The sequence below is a fragment of the Phragmites australis genome, chromosome 1, assembly GCF_958298935.1.
Source record: "Phragmites australis chromosome 1, lpPhrAust1.1, whole genome shotgun sequence".
NCBI classification, from domain to species: domain Eukaryota; kingdom Viridiplantae; phylum Streptophyta; class Magnoliopsida; order Poales; family Poaceae; genus Phragmites; species Phragmites australis.
This window is the reverse complement of record NC_084921.1, coordinates 2487550-2505172: the sequence shown is the minus strand read 5'-3', so window position 1 is coordinate 2505172 and position 17623 is coordinate 2487550. Positions and strand designations below refer to the sequence as shown.

General features: G+C 44.5%; 1 protein-coding gene and 1 pseudogene across 1 annotated transcript; one reads left to right on the top strand and one right to left on the bottom strand.

The window, feature by feature from the left end:
* Window positions 1–1135: 1135 nt before the first annotated feature.
* LOC133930200 (uncharacterized) lies at window positions 1136–5392 on the bottom strand (annotated as a pseudogene).
* A 1355-nt stretch (window positions 5393–6747) lies between these two features.
* On the top strand, window positions 6748–11017 carry LOC133914896 (DEAD-box ATP-dependent RNA helicase 20). Its single transcript, XM_062357887.1, has 10 exons — window positions 6748–7040; window positions 7136–7374; window positions 8663–8842; window positions 8937–9098; window positions 9401–9555; window positions 9790–9882; window positions 9978–10063; window positions 10150–10376; window positions 10458–10691; window positions 10814–11017. Exons 1-10 carry the CDS (start codon window positions 6985–6987, stop codon window positions 10861–10863), a joined length of 1482 nt encoding a protein of 493 aa, XP_062213871.1. The 5' UTR covers window positions 6748–6984; the 3' UTR covers window positions 10864–11017.
* The last annotated feature ends 6606 nt before the right edge of the window (window positions 11018–17623 follow it).

The window sequence follows — 17623 nt, the reverse complement described above, 5'->3', positions numbered from 1 at the left end:
AGTGGTGTGCACCGGATGCTAACATTGGAGCAATTTACACAGAGAAAAAGAAAATGCTCGGATGACTTAGGATAACTCACGGGATAGCTCGATGCTAGAGATGAAGTATATACCAGAGTGTATGATGTTCACAGAGACTTAGATGGGATTTTAACGATTAGTTTATGAGAGTGTACTCACCGAATGATCCAATGTTAGTAATATTATTCTCACCGGATCATTCAGTATTAATTTTTTTTTTTAGTCATTGGGTTAATGGCTAGTGCGCAGATTTGAGACTATAAATATCTCTCCACTCAGTCATTTGATGGTGTGATATGCTACTGGAGTCTAGAGGAATCTCATACACATCTGAGAAGACATTCAAGCCACCGAAGTGCTTAAAGTGATTATCTAAGACAATTAAGTATAAGATTAGAGAGTTTTTAGTGCTTATAGGCATAGAGTGAGTTGTAGTAAGATGTTGCAGCTTGAAGAAAGGATCAAGAAGTGATCATAACTTGTACCTCTTGGTATGTCGGCGCCTTAAAGTCTTGATGACTTATCCACATCTTGGATCTTGGTGGCTCAAACTTGTTAATCCTCCGACTTGGTGTGGAGCGGTAATAAGAAACGTGTACGGGAACGCGGAAACCTTTGACTTGATGGCTCAAGCTCCGAAATGATTATGGCAATAAGAAATCAGAAGAGAGGTTAGTGATGAAACTTTGCATTAATGGCTCATCTGAGTGAAGATCTTATCTTTATAACTTGATGGCAAAAGAACCATGATCAGTTGCCGACCGAAAGCATATTCTTTGTAGAGCTCCAATATAAAATATAGATGATATTTATGCCATCGATAGTATGAGATAAAAATCCATTGTTTCGAGTTTATTTTTTCTACTTATTTATATTTCCGCACTTACATTCTCAAATAAGTTACAAACGCTTTGATCAGTAGAGTAGACACACTAGATAAACTAAAATATATTTAAATAAAAATTAATATAAGTTCATCTTATATAATTTTTAGAATTAAATAAATTCTAAGTATCCTAATTCACTCATCTTCGAACGTCACTAATCCCTTCACATGGTATTCTCTCAGAGCTTATTTTGTCTAAAGAAATTAAAGAAAAACATAAGGCATGTTTGGAAGCAGAATTTTCACATAGATTTCACAAACAAATTCACATGAAGTAGTTCATTTCCTACATGAATTTAGGTAGATTCCAGCGCCCCAGATCCGGCCTTAATCAATTCGCCCTTCACAAAGGATTACTTCTCCCAAACTGGTGCTTCTTTGCAATAGCAAACTATCATACCCACAAGCCTAGGTCCTCCAGTACAAACGGTCTCGTGTAACTTGTTGCTCCAGTCGCTGAAACTTGTTGATTCCAGTCTCACTCTTGGATCTGAATATGGCACAAGTCATGCATATGCTCAAATCAGTCGTTGGGCCATAAGTGATCATTGTGCAAGTGATTTTAAGTTCACTACACCATGAAAAAATTCACTGCGTTGCAGGTTGCTGAGACTGTGCAGAAGTGAAGGTTGTTTTCCTGTCAAATATCATCCATTAGTAAGCGCAGCTCCTCATAGTACATATCAATAATGCTTTACTGGAAACTCGAGCGCAGCTCATCTGCAATATGTTGTGAAGAAGCACCACTTGTGAAGCCTAATTGAAACATCAACAGCTCTAAACGCTTGACATTTGTGAGGTGTAAAGGTATCCAATCTAACAGAAAACAACACAAAAAATGTGAGGATTAATCCTTACTATTGAGGAGTAGAACACAAGCTGCAACCTAGAACAAAAGAATACACAGTTGTAGAGTACCACAGACCAATGCTTCAAGTGAAGATGCCCGATTGTAGACTACAATCCCTGCACGCTTTCTTGTGTGAGTTTTGCTGCTAATAATATTCCTTCCCCAACGAAGTATGTCCCTACAAAGCATGTAATTAAGTTATAGTACCTGTTGGACTCACTTTGCATAGGTCCAAGGCATTGGACAGGGGAGAAAAAAGTAAACAGATAAAATATTTACCAAAAATCACAAATGATATCTCAGAAATGGCTATACTAATCTTGACAGCAAAACGCTAACATCTCATATAAGTTTAATCATGTATGTGAAGATTATAACATAGCCTTTCCTGATAGAAATTATATCCTGGGTATTGTTGCATAAATGTTACTAAGGTTATAATCATTCATTCACCTTTCTTCATGGGTTAGGAAATCCTCTCCAAGAAGCTTGTTCAACAAAAGATCCTGAAGCAAGGAAAAAGCGACAGTTGTAATTACAGTGTATTGTTGCATGGAACTACCAATAATTAGAAAGCAGAACTGAAAAACAACAAATAGAAATGAAGACCTTTCAGAAATCTTGAATTCTAATCTCCAAATCACAAGTTACTCTCTCCAGTAAAAAATATTTGATGTTTTGGACATAACAATGTTTTCAATGTATACCTTTGGCCATTATTGAAAAAAGTCTATTTTACTACCCCGAAGTATCGCGTTTATCCGAATAACCCCCTAACGTATTTTTTTGTCTACTTAACCCCCTCAACTACACTTTACCCCTTAAGCAGGTTTGGATTGGTGATTTTGCCACCATGGATGCCATATCATCCTGTTTTGCTGATGTGGACTCCATGTCACCTTTATTTGCTTATGTCGTCATCTTCTTCCTCATGCAACTTCCCATCCCTTTCCCTCCCTCCCTTACCCGATCTCTCACTCTCATGTTAGACTAGGTCCTGGAGCAGGTGAGCAGCACACACACGGCATCGGAGATCACCAGCCTCAGGAAGGCACCCCTTGCTGTAGGAGCTCCCTCGTGGCAGAATTCGGCGAGGCAGTTGGTGAAGGGCTGAGGACGGGCTAACAAAAATACACACAACCTCTCGTCCACTGCTAGCAAGCTCCCTGACAACTGCTTGCAGCACCTAAACAAACCAAACTAAACAAACAAAATCAAATAAATTGACCAAGAGAACAATCGAGAAAGAGACAGAGTGAGATGGCCATGGCCATAAGTGAGCTCGCCTCTTCTGCGCTCCTCCGCCATGGTTGCCTCCCTAATACCCTCGCACACTTCAACCTGTCAATGTGCAATTCCCTCCTCGCTGCCCTCGTGTCCTCCGAGTCCCTAGTCCCCATGTTGTGCGGAAGGTGCTCGTGCTCAGGGGAAGACAGACTCATCAGTGACCGCTGACGTGCCTAGCACCACCCAACGGGATTTCTGCATCCGCATGTTGTATCAATCTACTCTTATCGAGTCTTGTTGGTAGGATGGGATACCGGATCCATGCATGTTGGTGCATGTTAGTGCGTGTGCTTGCGAGAACACAGTAACAACAAGAGAGCGTGGGCACGAGCTGAACTAGTTGTGTGGGTGCGCGAAGAGGTGTGCTGATCTGGCAACGCACAGTGCAGGTGTGCCTATCATCGAGAAGAAGGCCTAGAGGGTGTGGAACATGATGAGCGGCAAGGGAGGGAGAAATGAGATTGACATGCAGGAGGGGGCATAGAAGATGATGACATGGTCGCCACATCAGCAAAATAAGATGACAGGGAATCCACAGTGGCAAAACCACCCATCCAAATCAGCAAGGGGTTAAGTGGCCCAGTATCGGAACTTGAGGGTTTAAGTAGACCAAAAAATACTTTAGGGGGTTATCCGGACAAATGTCATACTTCAGGTAATAGATTTATGATATTATTAAAGTATTTTTCAAGACAAATCTACCCATATGATTTTCATGTCTCCAAACTGAATATTTAGAAGTTATTGATAGTCAAAGTTTGACGGAACCTTGCCCAAACGTCATATATTTGTGACTGGAGGGAGTAACTAAGTGAACCAACATGTAGGAAAGAGCATGTTAGAGAGCAGACCCACGATACAAATGCATGGCATTGGTATTCATGGGTTTTACTTTTACATTACACCACAATGAGTAGGATATGTAGAATTTGGCCTATCTAGGATGCTTGGTTATAAGATAAAGTAGAACCAAATCCAGACCTGCGATTCGCACTTTACAACCTCCATCCACATTTGTTGTACTCATTGATGCTCAGAGGTGGAAAGAAGAAGTGCCTCCGAGCATAAAGCTGTACATAAAAAGAAAAAGAATAGATCTTCCTACAGCAAGCAAGCTTGAACTTGACATTGGTACATTTTATATAAAACACAATTTTAACTGTAATCGGTGTGTAAAAAAGTGAAAAATCATGCACAAGATTGGACCAATTGTCACTTCATATATGCAGTCTCCCAAGTAAGCCAATGACGCCGCGCTGTAGAGTGATCAGGGCTTCTTCACCTCTGGTGGTGGTGGCCACCTCTCAAAGCCCATATATGTGCTCTTCTTTACTCCTACCGTATCATACAGAAGAAATCATTGATCAAACTTTAAACTAATGGTGATGAATTACTGCAATAAACACACACCACAAACAGTTCAATGCATTGGACCAGAAGCATGAACCATCGAATTAGTTAGTTCCTATCAAAGGCAACCAATCAAATTATATTCTTACTTCCCAATGCCCCAACAGGCCTATCGCACTTTCATTTGAAACTCAAAAAGATTCTGGGTTTAGAAATATAACACTAAGTTTCTGGGTTCACTGTAATACCGTACCACCGATAAGTCGTGCGTTCAGTTATATACCATTCCATCCACTTTTGTTACTGTTCTCATGATTTTTCTTTTCTTTTTCTTTACAAAACTAGAAGGTGAAATGGCATTTGTACCACTGGCTTCCAAACGAACCAAGTCAATTTGAGTGCCCCCCTTCGTGCTCCCGGCCCTTGGCGAGTAATGGGGAACAGGAGGATGAACTGTTCGAAGCGGCGTACCGACCGGTGACGAGGATGGACGCCTTGGTGGCTTTGCAGGACACAGGCTCCGCAACGCGCGGTCGCCGCGCAGGTGACGCAGGTAAGCTTCGGCGGTCGAAGCCTCAACATGTTCCCGCCCGCCGCCGTAACCCTATCCTGAGGACGCGGATACGCCATCCTCGAGGTTCTCGAACAAGGTGAGGGCTCCGGCGGCAAGGGGGCCGATTGTATTCGACGCGGTTCACTTACCACATCAATAAGCACAGCGAGCCGCAAAGGCTTTGGGCTATACACAAAGCAGCAAGCACCTGGTGCAAAGGGTTGGTACCTTGGTCATCGCTGCCGCGCGCGAAGAGGTCGGCCTGGGTTGGAGGGGGCGGTCGGGTCGGGGTGGTCGCGGTCGCGGTCGCCGGTGGCTTGGCCTTGGCCTTCGAGGGCTTGGGCACGGCCACGGTGGCGGCGCCAGGGTTCATGTCCCAGGCGGCGCACACGCGGAGGCGGGCGCGGGGGTAGCGGATTGCCATGGTGGCCGCGGCGGCGTCCATCGCTGCTAGCGCCGGCGTCGAGCGGTAACGGAAGATACTGGATAACACGGGATCCCACCGTAGATCCCCACCTGTCAGTACACAGTCAGCCTGTCAACCCTGCTGTCCGCTTTCTCGCGGAGTACCAGTAGCTACCAACGAAAGCAAAGCGTATGCCTCTAGAATACGTTACGTAAGCGGGTTTGCTTGTGCCGAGATTATGTCTTCTCTGGGTGACTGCTCGAGCTCTTCCCCGCGAGAAATTGACTATTTGACATGTAAAAGGTGGGTTTCGATTATTTGTCATCCTAAAATTTATTTTTATATTGAATCTGAATCCACAAATGATATTAGGAAATTCAGTTCTCCAATTATATCCCTTAGATATACTCAAATAGACTATTCATGTGTTTACCTGAACCTGCAAAACAGTGAGAAAACTCATCCCAATTAAAGGATAAATGCTTCTATATGATAACCTCCCCATGAACATTTTATTGTTTTTCAAACCAAAATCAATGCTGCAAACTGAATTCTTCAAGAAAAAGAAACATTGCACATTAGTGGAAATTGAAGAAGTCTTATCAACAAAAGATGGATGCTGCATCCTATCAAACCATCTACACATAAGTCACTAAAATCTTCCTCTTTATTTTCAGTTTTACCACATCCGACTTGTACCCCGAGCTCTGGAAGCAGCGACGAGGGTGCATGTGCCAAAGATGAGCCATAGCAGTGCAACTTCGTAGAGAATGGAGAAGTTGGGGAAAATGTGTTGCACCTATTGTCACTGGTGGCGGGGGCGGTTGGAGCTCGCCATCAATGGCGGCGGGGTGATCGGCACTCGCCATCAACGGCAGCAGGGTGATCGGTGCTCGCCATCGGCCTTCGAGAAATAAGGAACGAGGAGAGGCGTTGGCCATCGACGGCGGCAAGTGTGGTCGGCGCTCGCCATCGACACTCCCATCTTCCCTCGCGCCCCTCACCAAGTTGTCACCTCTTGTAAAAATATGTTTAGTCGGTCTTGAGGTTCAGTGGCGAACTCAAAAAAATGATCAGGGTATTCCTTTTTGGGCTAAGTAGACTTGTACATACGATGTATCACTGAAAAACGAAAAATTACTCAATATCTTGTGCACACCCTAGCTATAATATAGGTTCACCTCTATCAGAGTACATGTCTCGAAGAAAAATGAGTAGAGAGTAGAATGTTAATTTAACCTGGATTGAATGGATAAAAAAATCATAACCAATCAATTAAGCTAAAATGACATGGAATTAATGTGAACATAATTTTTATTGGCAAATTATTGAAGCCAAAATTTTGGATTACAAATTATCTAAGCCCGATGTTAAATAGTCCATTTTCTCCTTCCCCGCCGCACAGGCCACACGTGACGTGACACGACGCGGCTCCCACTGCGCTCGCGCTATCGATTCGATTCACCATTTCACCTCTGCCCTTTGCTTGTTTCTTCTAGATCTTCGAGACGAGGACGAGAGCAACACGCCACGCACCGAAACAATCCCACCGCCTCGCGGCTCCCCAATTCGAGCCGTATCATCCCGCTCCTAAACCCTAGCCGTCCTCCACGCCACCGGCGACCGCCGCCATGAGCCGCTTCGACGGCCGCGCCGCGGACCCAGGCTCCTACCGCGACCGCCACAGGTAACTAAAGCGCCCCCCCCCCCCGTGCCCGGGCTCTAAACCCTAAGCCCTGGCCATGACCCTGGCGCTTGGTTGTGATTCCGCTTGTGTTGCAGAGAGGGGGCGTTTGGAGGCGGGACGAGGGCGTTCGCGCCGCCGAGCAAAGCCGATGCTTCTACGGCGGCGGAGCTGGATGGGCTGCCGCGGTTCGAGAAGAACTTCTACGTGGAGTCGCCCGCTGTGGCCGGCATGACGGAGGACGAGGTGGAAGCGTACCGCCGCCGCCGGGAGATCACCATCGAGGGCCGCGACGTGCCCAAGCCGGTGCGCGAGTTCCGCGACGTCGGCTTCCCAGGTCTGCTGCTGCTGCTGCTGTTTTTTTTTCAACTGTACAAATTAGGAAAATCAGGAGGGGATGCCATTCGTCATCTGTCTATTCGAACCAAACAATGGAAACATCATCTCCGAGCTGCCAACATCAAAATTCAAAGGTTAAGATTAGTGTTGAAGCACCTAAGTTGAATCCCAAGCACGCACTCTGAGACCAAACACCTAATAGAGCACCATGTTTAAGTGATGCACCACACCGCACCGCACACATAAACAGAGTGAGTTATACAGTTTCATTTTTTGTAGGTTAAGCCATCGATCACTGTCAATGCCATTGAAATAAATTGTCTAGAATTAAGAAGTCTTAAACTTGGACATGGCACTGAATTTTAAGCTCCCGTTGTCATTTTCGAATACGGGAAGACCCCTTTTCCGTTATCAGATAACGGAAAGCTCCCTTTGTCATATTGGCTTTGCTAACAACTTATGGTGTGTTCCAATGTGCTTGTGGACCTTTTGATTTCCTGACACTTGGCATGCTGGAGCTGATTCTGCAACAGAAGGCCCTTTCCCTTCTAAGTTTTAATTCATTGTGAAATCTATGTCGAGACTCCAGATGCACATGTCTTAGTGGCAAATGTATAGGTTCTTGATTTGATGTATTCAAGTATGTCTTGGCCTTCAAGTGGGCCCCTGTGGTTATTTTATTTCTGAATGGGGGCTAAACAATCCATTGTAGAATTCAGAAATTTGCTTGTATCATCTACATTCAGAAGTTGTGGAAGCATAATGGGATTTTTTATGAGAACAAATATTTAAAATAAAATAACAACCGCATAAGGGGCAGTTTCTTTTTGACATACTGAGAACTGAAGGATTCTTTGTTTTATTAGATCCTTCAGTTTTAGCAGTTGAGAACACAAATGGCTCAAAGCAGTCTCTGTCTTTAGTTGGCAAAGCACCAGAATCGGATTCTGTGGAAATGGGGAACCTAGCTCCGAAAGAAAAAAAATCTGCGATACAGCTTTTGAATTGACTTGATTGTACTGACTGGGTCATTTGTAGTGTTGTAACTAGCTGGTGCTTAGCACCTCCTAGTTCTAATCATCTTGTACGAATTCCCTTATCTATACTATATTAGATCATGTACTTAAGATACTGTACATCTCAGTTGTCCATGATAGGATCCTCTAAATCAGGCAGTGCTCCTTTTGCATGCAGTAGTCAGTACACTTTTCTGCTATGGGAACTTCATATTTTGTGTATTTATTGCTTTGAAGGTTGACCTTAGTGGCTTCACTTCCATTTTCCAGAATATGTGTTGCAAGAAATCACAAAAGCTGGCTTTGTAGAACCTACTCCTATTCAATCACAAGGTTGGCCAATGGCACTGAGGGGTCGTGACCTTATTGGCATTGCAGAGACAGGATCAGGGAAAACTATTGCTTATCTTTTACCTGCCATTGTTCATGTGAATGCTCAGCCTATTCTTGGTGAGAATATGTTGCACTGGTATTTTTCCTTCTCAACCATCTTTTGGGAACACCCTGGCCAAAAATCTGGATACTTTTAAATCTCTTATTGTAGCTCCTGGCGATGGTCCAATTGTTCTGGTGTTAGCCCCTACACGTGAACTTGCTGTTCAGATACAGCAAGAGGCAACCAAGTTTGGTGCATCATCAAAGATAAAAAGTACATGCATATATGGTGGTGTTCCCAAAGGTCCACAAGTTCGTGATCTTCAAAAAGGTTCTCTTACTCCCTCACTCCCTCACTCCCTCACTCTATCTACGCGCAAAGGATACTTCTGTTGGTCTATAGGTCGAGCGTTGATTGTATAATAGCCTGCTGTTTGCTTGCGGTTTCTTCTGGATATATATAGCTGTCAAGTATCATCACAATATACAATAAATGGACATATCTTACTACAGATGCCTGGATGAAGTGTAACTGAGTGTTTGGGGGTAGGGAAGGAGGAGGCTAATGGTAGCTTTACCTGGGCTATCTGCCAACAGTAGTCATGTTAATTTGTTTTACGGTTTTTATGCCAGGTGTTGAAATTGTTATAGCCACACCAGGACGACTAATTGATATGATAGAATCACATCATACAAACTTGCGAAGGGTCACATATCTTGTTTTAGATGAAGCAGATCGGATGCTTGACATGGGCTTTGAACCTCAGATTAAGAAAATTGTTTCTCAGGTATACCTATTCTCTTTGCTACTACAGGAAATGTTACATTTCATAACAGATCCCTGTTCCCTGTTTAGTTCACATTCTCTGAATCATTTGCTACTACAGGAAACATTTGCTGCATGTTCAGTATCTTGCACATTGTCAATATCTGGACGATTGTATTTATTATGTTGAAGGTGTTGTGAAGTTTCATTAATCAAGTATGGCAAAGAAACAAAAAAACTTAATCTGTTATTTCAGATTCGTCCAGACCGCCAAACACTTTACTGGAGTGCTACCTGGCCAAAGGAAGTTGAGCAGCTTGCAAGGAATTTTCTTTTTGACCCATACAAGGTACACATCGTAGGCCACCCAATATTTTGCAGGTGGACTAGTTGCGTTTTGCCTTGCTACTGCATGTGAGCACAGCTGAATTTAGCGTGATGCAGGTGATTATTGGTTCTGAAGAGTTGAAAGCAAATCATTCCATTGTTCAGCATGTGGAAATATTATCTGAGAGTCAGAAGTATAACAAGTAGGATTTCCGTAGCATTTTTTCATTGCACGCTCACATAATTCAAATAATATGTCTTAATGATGAATTACTTTGATGTGTATAAGGTTGGTCAATCTGCTGGAAGATATAATGGATGGCAGTCGAATTTTAATATTTATGGACACCAAGAAGGGATGTGATCAGATCACTAGACAGCTTCGAATGGATGGTTGGCCTGCTTTGTCTATCCATGGTGACAAGAGCCAAGCAGAACGGGATTGGGTTCTTTCTGAATTTAAATCAGGGAAAAGTCCTATTATGACAGCTACTGATGTTGCTGCTCGGGGCTTAGGTATGCAGAACTTCTCTCAGATGTGATACAGGTTATGTTGTCTGGAGAAACTGATACATGTTTCTTTTGTGTGGGAAACAGATGTCAAGGATGTGAAGTATGTCATTAACTATGACTTTCCGGGGTCGCTGGAGGATTATGTCCATCGTATTGGTCGAACTGGCAGGGCTGGAGCAAAAGGAACAGCCTACACCTTTTTCACTGCAGCTAATGCCAGATATGCCAAGGAACTTATCAATATTTTAGAAGAAGCTGGACAAAAGGTCAGCTCTGAATTAGCTGCAATGGGTCGTGGTGCGCCACCCCCTTCTTCGGGTGAGTTTGCTATTGGATCACTCATTTTAAGTTTTGCTAAGCAAGATGCCTATCAAAAGTCCTGAGGTATTGTTGATTCAGTCATCATTCTGAATGTGCTGAACTATCATCACATTTTGCAGGTTACCGTGATAGATATAAGGGGTTTGGGGGTGGCCGTTCGTGGAGCTGACAGACATTTTTATTTGTTGCAAGGAGTAATATTTACTTTCTTTGTCAATGGCTGTCAGGCAGCTATGTATTTCTGGCTCACTGAATGTTTTGACTAGTATCCAGTAAAGATGGATTCATATATTTTTTAATACTATTTTGTGTTTTGACTCAAATCATTTTCACAAACTTCTCAGTACTAGAAATGTGGCATGCTATGATGCCTACAATTTCGTTAGCTTTTTTTTGGCTTCATAGTAAATTCATAGTGACATCAGAGCTTAGTTTTCGTTCCAGCAGTGTCAGCACGAAACCTGTTTGTTTTCTATTAGTTTTGGTTGCAGAGATGAATTCAATTAGTTTTCTGCCGTTTCCCCCCTTTCTTTTGGTTACCAGAACAATGGTGATCAGTTTAACATACTATGTAATTTTGCAAAATAAAAAAGTCTGCTCTACATGTTCGTTTTCCTTTTTCTTTGCTTTTGATTCCATGTCGTGGTTGTCAGATGGAATGGTTTTTCTTCTGGTTTAGCAGTAATTCCCCCCCCCCCCCCCCCCCGCTCTGGTAGTCAAGCCTTGTTACAGTAGTAACTTTTAGGTTTGTCTGGTATGGCAAGGGGGGTATGTTATGGCCACATCTTCTATGGCAAGGTTTGCTGTCTGCCCAACATAGGATGCTTTTGATATGCATCTGCTGGTATACTATTACTGACTTAAAGTAGTTCACATGATGTAAGAAACGTCCCTGTCTGCTGGAACTGTAAACTTCAGGAAGACAGTAGCTTTGTCCCATAGCCTCTTCTGCTTTTTTACTTTGATGCAGAACAAATCAATGTTCATTCGTGACATTGCAGTCTGAAATTAATAGCTCTGTTTGGCATGTGGGGCTTCCTTTGTAGTGGTTGCTACCGATATATCCACATCTTAGTACGGGTCTTCAGCTTCTCACCAGCTTTTGCTCTACTAAGTAGTAAGTATTAACCCAAGAGAAAGTGGTAAATAATGATCTGGCAGAAGATGGATTTGTGGTCATCACTGCTGTTGCGTATATGATACATCTGTCAATTGGAGCTATCTGCCATGCTACCTGAAAACTGAATTTCGTTTGCATGAAGGGACTTGTTCACTTGTTGGTTGAATTGTGGTCCATGGATACTTGTTTAGAACACCACCTTCCCGATTGGGTGAATCTTGTCACCATGTGTACAGCAATGTATTGTTATCTGGATGATACCATCTGTGTACATTCTTCTTGGTGTAACTGGAAATCTTTTATTATAAACATTACAACACCGCTCGTGCATTCAAACTTATCTCCGCAAATTAAACTTTTTGGCTACTTGGAAAGGGTTCGCATTTATAAATCAGTTAGAGATGGATTTGTTTGTAGACATTGTTAAAAAAAAGGCTACTAAACAAGCCCTTTGCTGAGTTTTGGCATGATGCTGTTGATTGCTTTTGTACAGGAATCATCGAATGCGGTGTGGTGTTTAGCTGCTGGTGCAATATATCTTTCGATCTGCCAGAGTTGCACAGGTTTTGGCGTACCATATTTTTCTTCAGTGCAATGTGATTATGTGAATGTGAAAGGTAGAAGGAAACATGGAGATTCGATCTGCTGTTACCCTGATACTGCACGCATGCTATTTTGTCAGTGACCTAGCTCAAACTTTCCGCAGATATTTCGTCCCTCTGTTGGTACTGTATTACCCCCCTCTCGCAGTACTCCTTGTCAGTGAAAAGTAGAAGCAAAACACGGTGTTGCCGAATCGTCTTGTAAGCTAGTCGGTCATGTGTGGTCTCGTTCACCATGGTTGGCTCTGGTGGTCCGGGAGCTCCTGCTGCTGCCGATGCAAGTTTGCACTGCAGCAAACTGAGCTCACAGGTAGAAAGTGATGCACCTACTTCCTCATCATGTTTGAGATCATCTTCATCTTTCTGGAGCCATCTCTTGATTGCTCCCGGAAATCATGTTTAAGATCGTCTTCGTCTTTCTGGAGCCATCTCTTGATTACTCCCGGAAATGAAAGCCTAGCATTTTCCAAGAGAGGAGGTCCGGGCCTTTCACCTTTGCAATGTGCAGCTTCAGTGGAAAATCACACAGAGAGAACAAACATGCTCGCATGTGGCTGGACCATCATCAGGCCACACGGGGCTGGTCGTGCTCCCAAAAGCTGGTGGCATTGGTCTCGCGCTGGGGAAGAAGAACTTCCAAGGTCCAGGCAAGATACTGTGTTCGAGTGTAGCTGCAGCTGCCGTTCGATCTTGATCATCGTGGTGAGGGTCGAGACGAGGACAAGAGGCTTCCAATAGCATGAGAACACGCACCTGCAGAAGAAACACTTGTTTCCTCTTTCAAAGTTGGCCAAGAGCTCCAGGGTTCACTAAGAAAGCTTAGTGTCACTAAGTCAGTAGGTATCGAGGATATAAATACCACTTTTAATCTACATTAGAGCTTCATCAAAGATATTCTCCTAGTTAGCATTCGATTACAGCTATTAAGCCACCAAGTTATAAAACAAAATCTTAACCCGGATGAGCCGCCAAGCCACCAAGGTAATACCTCACCATAAGCCTCTTTTTCGATCTCTTACTGCTGTGATCACTTCGGAGTTTGAGCCAACAAGACAAGGGTCTTCGCGTCCTCATACACATGTCTTACTGTCACTCCACACTAAGTTGAAGGGTCAACAAATTTGCCGACGAGTCACCAAGACTCCAAGATACCCGTGTACCAAGAGGTACAAGCTTGAATCACTTCTTAATTCACTCTCTAGGCAGTAATCACAAAGCAACAAACTTTCTATGCCTATAAGCACTAATAACTCTCTAATGGTGTACTTAATCGTCTTGAATGATCACCTTAAGCACTCTGGTGGCTTAAATGTCTTCTCATGTGTACATAAACTCACAGGACTACAGCTGCATGCCACACCTTCAAATGACTGAATGAAGAGGTATCTATAGCCTCAAACCCGAGCACTACCCGTTAATCCAACAGCTCAGAAAAGTCGTTAACACTGGATGATCTAGTGAGTGTATCTTCAGAAACTTGCTGTTGGACTTCCACTCAAAGTTATCCTGAACACCGGACACTCCGGTGTATACTTCATCCCCATCACTGGAATATCCAGTGAGTTATCTTGAGCCATATTGCGCCTTTGCGGCTTCTCTGTGTAAATTGCTTCGGTATAAACCTCCGGTGTATACAACACTTATCACCGAACCATCCGGTGAGGTATTCTTTGATCTTCAACTCTTGGAAACGCTTCTGCAGGAAATACTCCAGTGTGAAGCATCCGGTGTGTACAATGCAGACACTGGATCTTCCAGTGAGATGATATTTATTCTTTTGTGCTTGTATTCTTCTCTGCAAGAATTAGTCCGGTGCTTTATTCCCTTCATCACCGGACTATCTGGTCAGCTTATCTTCATTCTTTAGCACAATACACTTCTTTGGAAGAATTGTTCTTTGGAAGAATTGTTCTGGTGAGCACATCTGCTAATCACCGGATCTTTCGGTGAGATCTTTAGCCCCCTCTTCCACTCTGTCATATATGCTCCGGTGATTTCAACGCCCTGAACATCGCATCATCCGGTGAGTTTATTTCTCCTGAGACTTCTCCAATTCAATCAAAATTTGTCCCAGCTACGGTAGCTTCTTCATGTATTACATTCATGAGACCTACTAATATATATTCTTGACAAACATGTTAGTCTCATTGACTATGTTATCATTAATCGCCAAAATCACAATCATGATCTAATAAAGCTATTTTCGCTATAATCTCCCTATTTTTGGTGATTGATGACAACTCAATCAAAGAAAGTGACAAATAATAAACAATATCAAATGTAAAGATCATAAGCGAGTACAAAATTTTACCATATTACTTGGATGTATATTCTTACTACTTAGTCTCATTTTGTTGTGGCTCCCTCTTTCTCCATCACCAGTATCTCCCTTGATCAACCCATGCAAGAATTTCTCCTCCTCCTCCTACTTTGTCAACTTCAGTATTTCTAAATATCTTGCTAGTTGCTACAATCTTCTCCATATTATTTATTTTGCAAACTTGCATCTTGCTTTGATCACCAAAATTCTCTCCCTTTATGAATAATCTCCCAAAAAGGTTATATACACATGTTGAGCTTAAAGGAAAAAATATTAGAGTACATAGGAGAGACCTTTATAAATCATGATCTAATTAAAAGAATATCAATTGTATGGATATCACTGCAAATGAATGATATCAATTGTAGGCTATGAAAGCATATGGATCGTAATTTATAAAAATCACATAATATAGTCTAAACTCTCACTATATGTGTACATATATATGATGAGAAAAAAATATATGCACAACTAGATATTATGTCAAGATAGGAAGTTTAAGCTGTATTATACATGGAGGTAGCTTAAATGAATAAAAGATTTGACAATGATACTAATTAAATCGTTTAAGCATTTCATACCTCCGGGAACATGTAGTTTTCTGTATGAGACTACAAAAGATGTAATTTGTAACACATGTTAGTCTCAAAATCACAACCTATAGGATATACTCCCCCTAAATATATACATACAAGTTTTAAATATTTGTGAGATATATGCTGTCGGAGGATGAACTCCTATCGCAGGGATCCCGAGAGACCCCTTTTTAAAGATTCGGCCGGGGGGATGATCCTGAACGAGCTCGTCGGGGAAATAAATGGAAACGGAAATAAATGCAACGGCTGGTGGTGGGGGATGATCGACCTAGTGCAAAAAAGAGATAGATGCACCGGGGTTTAGACAGGTTCGGGCCGCACGGGGGCGTAACACCCTACTCCTGTGTGAGTGCAATATCTTTCCTTGAAGGGAATTCTTCAAGGATGTGTCTGGTTACAAGGGTGTGTTGTCTATAGAGAGCTTGAGGCTCCCGTGTTCTAGCTTTGCTCGAGCTTGTTTGTGATGTTCTTTGTTTCTTGATCTGGGCTTGGCTTAGTTGAGCTGGACTTGGTTGAACTTGGTCTTCTGCTAGACTTCTTTTCTGCGTCTTTTTTGCGTGTCTTGCCCCTCATCCTTATGTTCTCCATCCTTTCCTTTTATACACACGCCGACCTCGACTTATCCTGAATGGGAAAGAGGGGGCGCGAGTGCCAAGGCGCCACGGAGAAAGGCGTCATCATTCCGTCTTGGCGAAGTGACAGGGGCGGTGGAAAAATGCGGCGCGTATCCGACCACCCGCCACTGTGGACGTCCTCCGGCGCCATTGAGAGGGCCCACCGGGCAGCCATAGAGGCGCCCGGTGCACCCACCCTGTCTTGTTCTTCTATCAGGGCAGGGTGGCAGGCAGAACGCTTTGATCCTGGCAACGTTATCCCGAGGCACCCGGATGATACGGGACGGGATCCGTGCAATTAATGGACCCACGCCCCCCTGCCAAAGCATGGCAGGGACTGACACTAGGGCGTGGGCAGCTGAGAATGTCAGGATGTCAGGATGTCAGGCCGCGCGTGCCTATTAAATGCGGCATTGGACCTTTGACTGGCTGACACCCCGCCGACGGGACCCTTCGGGTCGTCGGGCGATCTTGCGCGAACCTTCGGGGAACCAAGTGCTCGGGGGCTGCCACGTGCAGCCCCGAGCACTCTCTCCCGAGCACTTTGATAGGACCTTCGGGGAACCGAGTCCTCGGGGGCTGCCACGTGCAGCCCCGAGCACTCTCTCCCGAGCACTTTGATAGGACCTTCGGGGAACCGAGTCCTCGGGGGCTGCCACGTGCAACCCCGAGCACTCTCTCCCGAGCACTTGGGCAGATCCTTCGAGGAACCGAGTCCTCGGGGGCTGCCACGTGCAGCCCCGAGCACTCTCTCCCGAGCACGACAAGTTTTAGGGCTTCAGCAGGTTTGCGAGCGCCTTGAGGCCCTGCCTTGGGCTGTCCAAGAACTTGCCGCCTGGGAGGGACGTGGCTTGGCACATGCAGTGGCCGAGCACGTCCTGGCCTGCTACCGAAGCAGAGACCCGAACTTCCCGCTGGAGCCGGCGCGGGAAGGAGTGGTCGAAGCTGAGGGAGAGGCTGCCCAGGAAGCGGTTCGGAGTACCGCTGCCGAAGTAGCGGCCGGCTTCAGGCGGGAAGTACCGCCGCCGCCAGCCCCCGGGGACGACTCAGAAGACTCAGCTGCCGCCACCGCTGCCGACTAGACCTTTTGTAGTTTTTTTTTCTTTCTTTTGTTGTTGTCTTGATGGATGTAAATATGGGAGTGATCCCTCAGAGACGCTTGTATGTGCCTTGTGAATATAATGGCAGCTTTTCTTTGGGCTCGCAACTCCAGGTTTTCTTGAGTGCTTGATGTTCCTTCTGATATTTTGCCTTGAAGCCCCGGGGAGTACTCAGTCGGACCGTTCCCGACCTTCCCATCCCCGAGAACGAAGTTGTCCCGATTGCTGTTTGTTGGCGCAGTCAGCCCTTGAGCTCTCGCGAGTCCGCATCGTCTAAGTTTGAAAGACAAAGACACGAACTTCCTTGCTCGGGAGATAGATCGATCTAGCACGGAACACGCCGTGCCCGGTGAACACTTTTTCACTTCGCGACCACTCAGTTAGTAGACGGGAGACGCGTGCGGGCGGAAATGTGACCAAAAGTCCCCGTGGTCCGGTGGTGCCCGGGCTTAAGACGGACCGGACCGAGCACTGACAGCCCGCCCCTGAGGCCTGAGCTCCGGACTACTCGAGCAGCTCGAGCGATAGGATTACCCAGGGCACCCAAGGACTCGGTAGTGCTCGGGGTCCTTAAAAG

Excerpts from the sequence above, each read along its gene's own strand:
- LOC133914896 (XM_062357887.1), top strand. The coding sequence starts at position 6,985 with ATGAGCCGCTTCGACGGCCGCGCCGCGGACCCAGGCTCCTACCGCGAC. Across the intron at positions 7,041-7,135 it reads TCCTACCGCGACCGCCACAG|AGAGGGGGCGTTTGGAGGCG; the intron begins GTAACTAAAGCG and ends CTTGTGTTGCAG. Across the intron at positions 8,843-8,936 it reads GAATGCTCAGCCTATTCTTG|CTCCTGGCGATGGTCCAATT; the intron begins GTGAGAATATGT and ends CTCTTATTGTAG.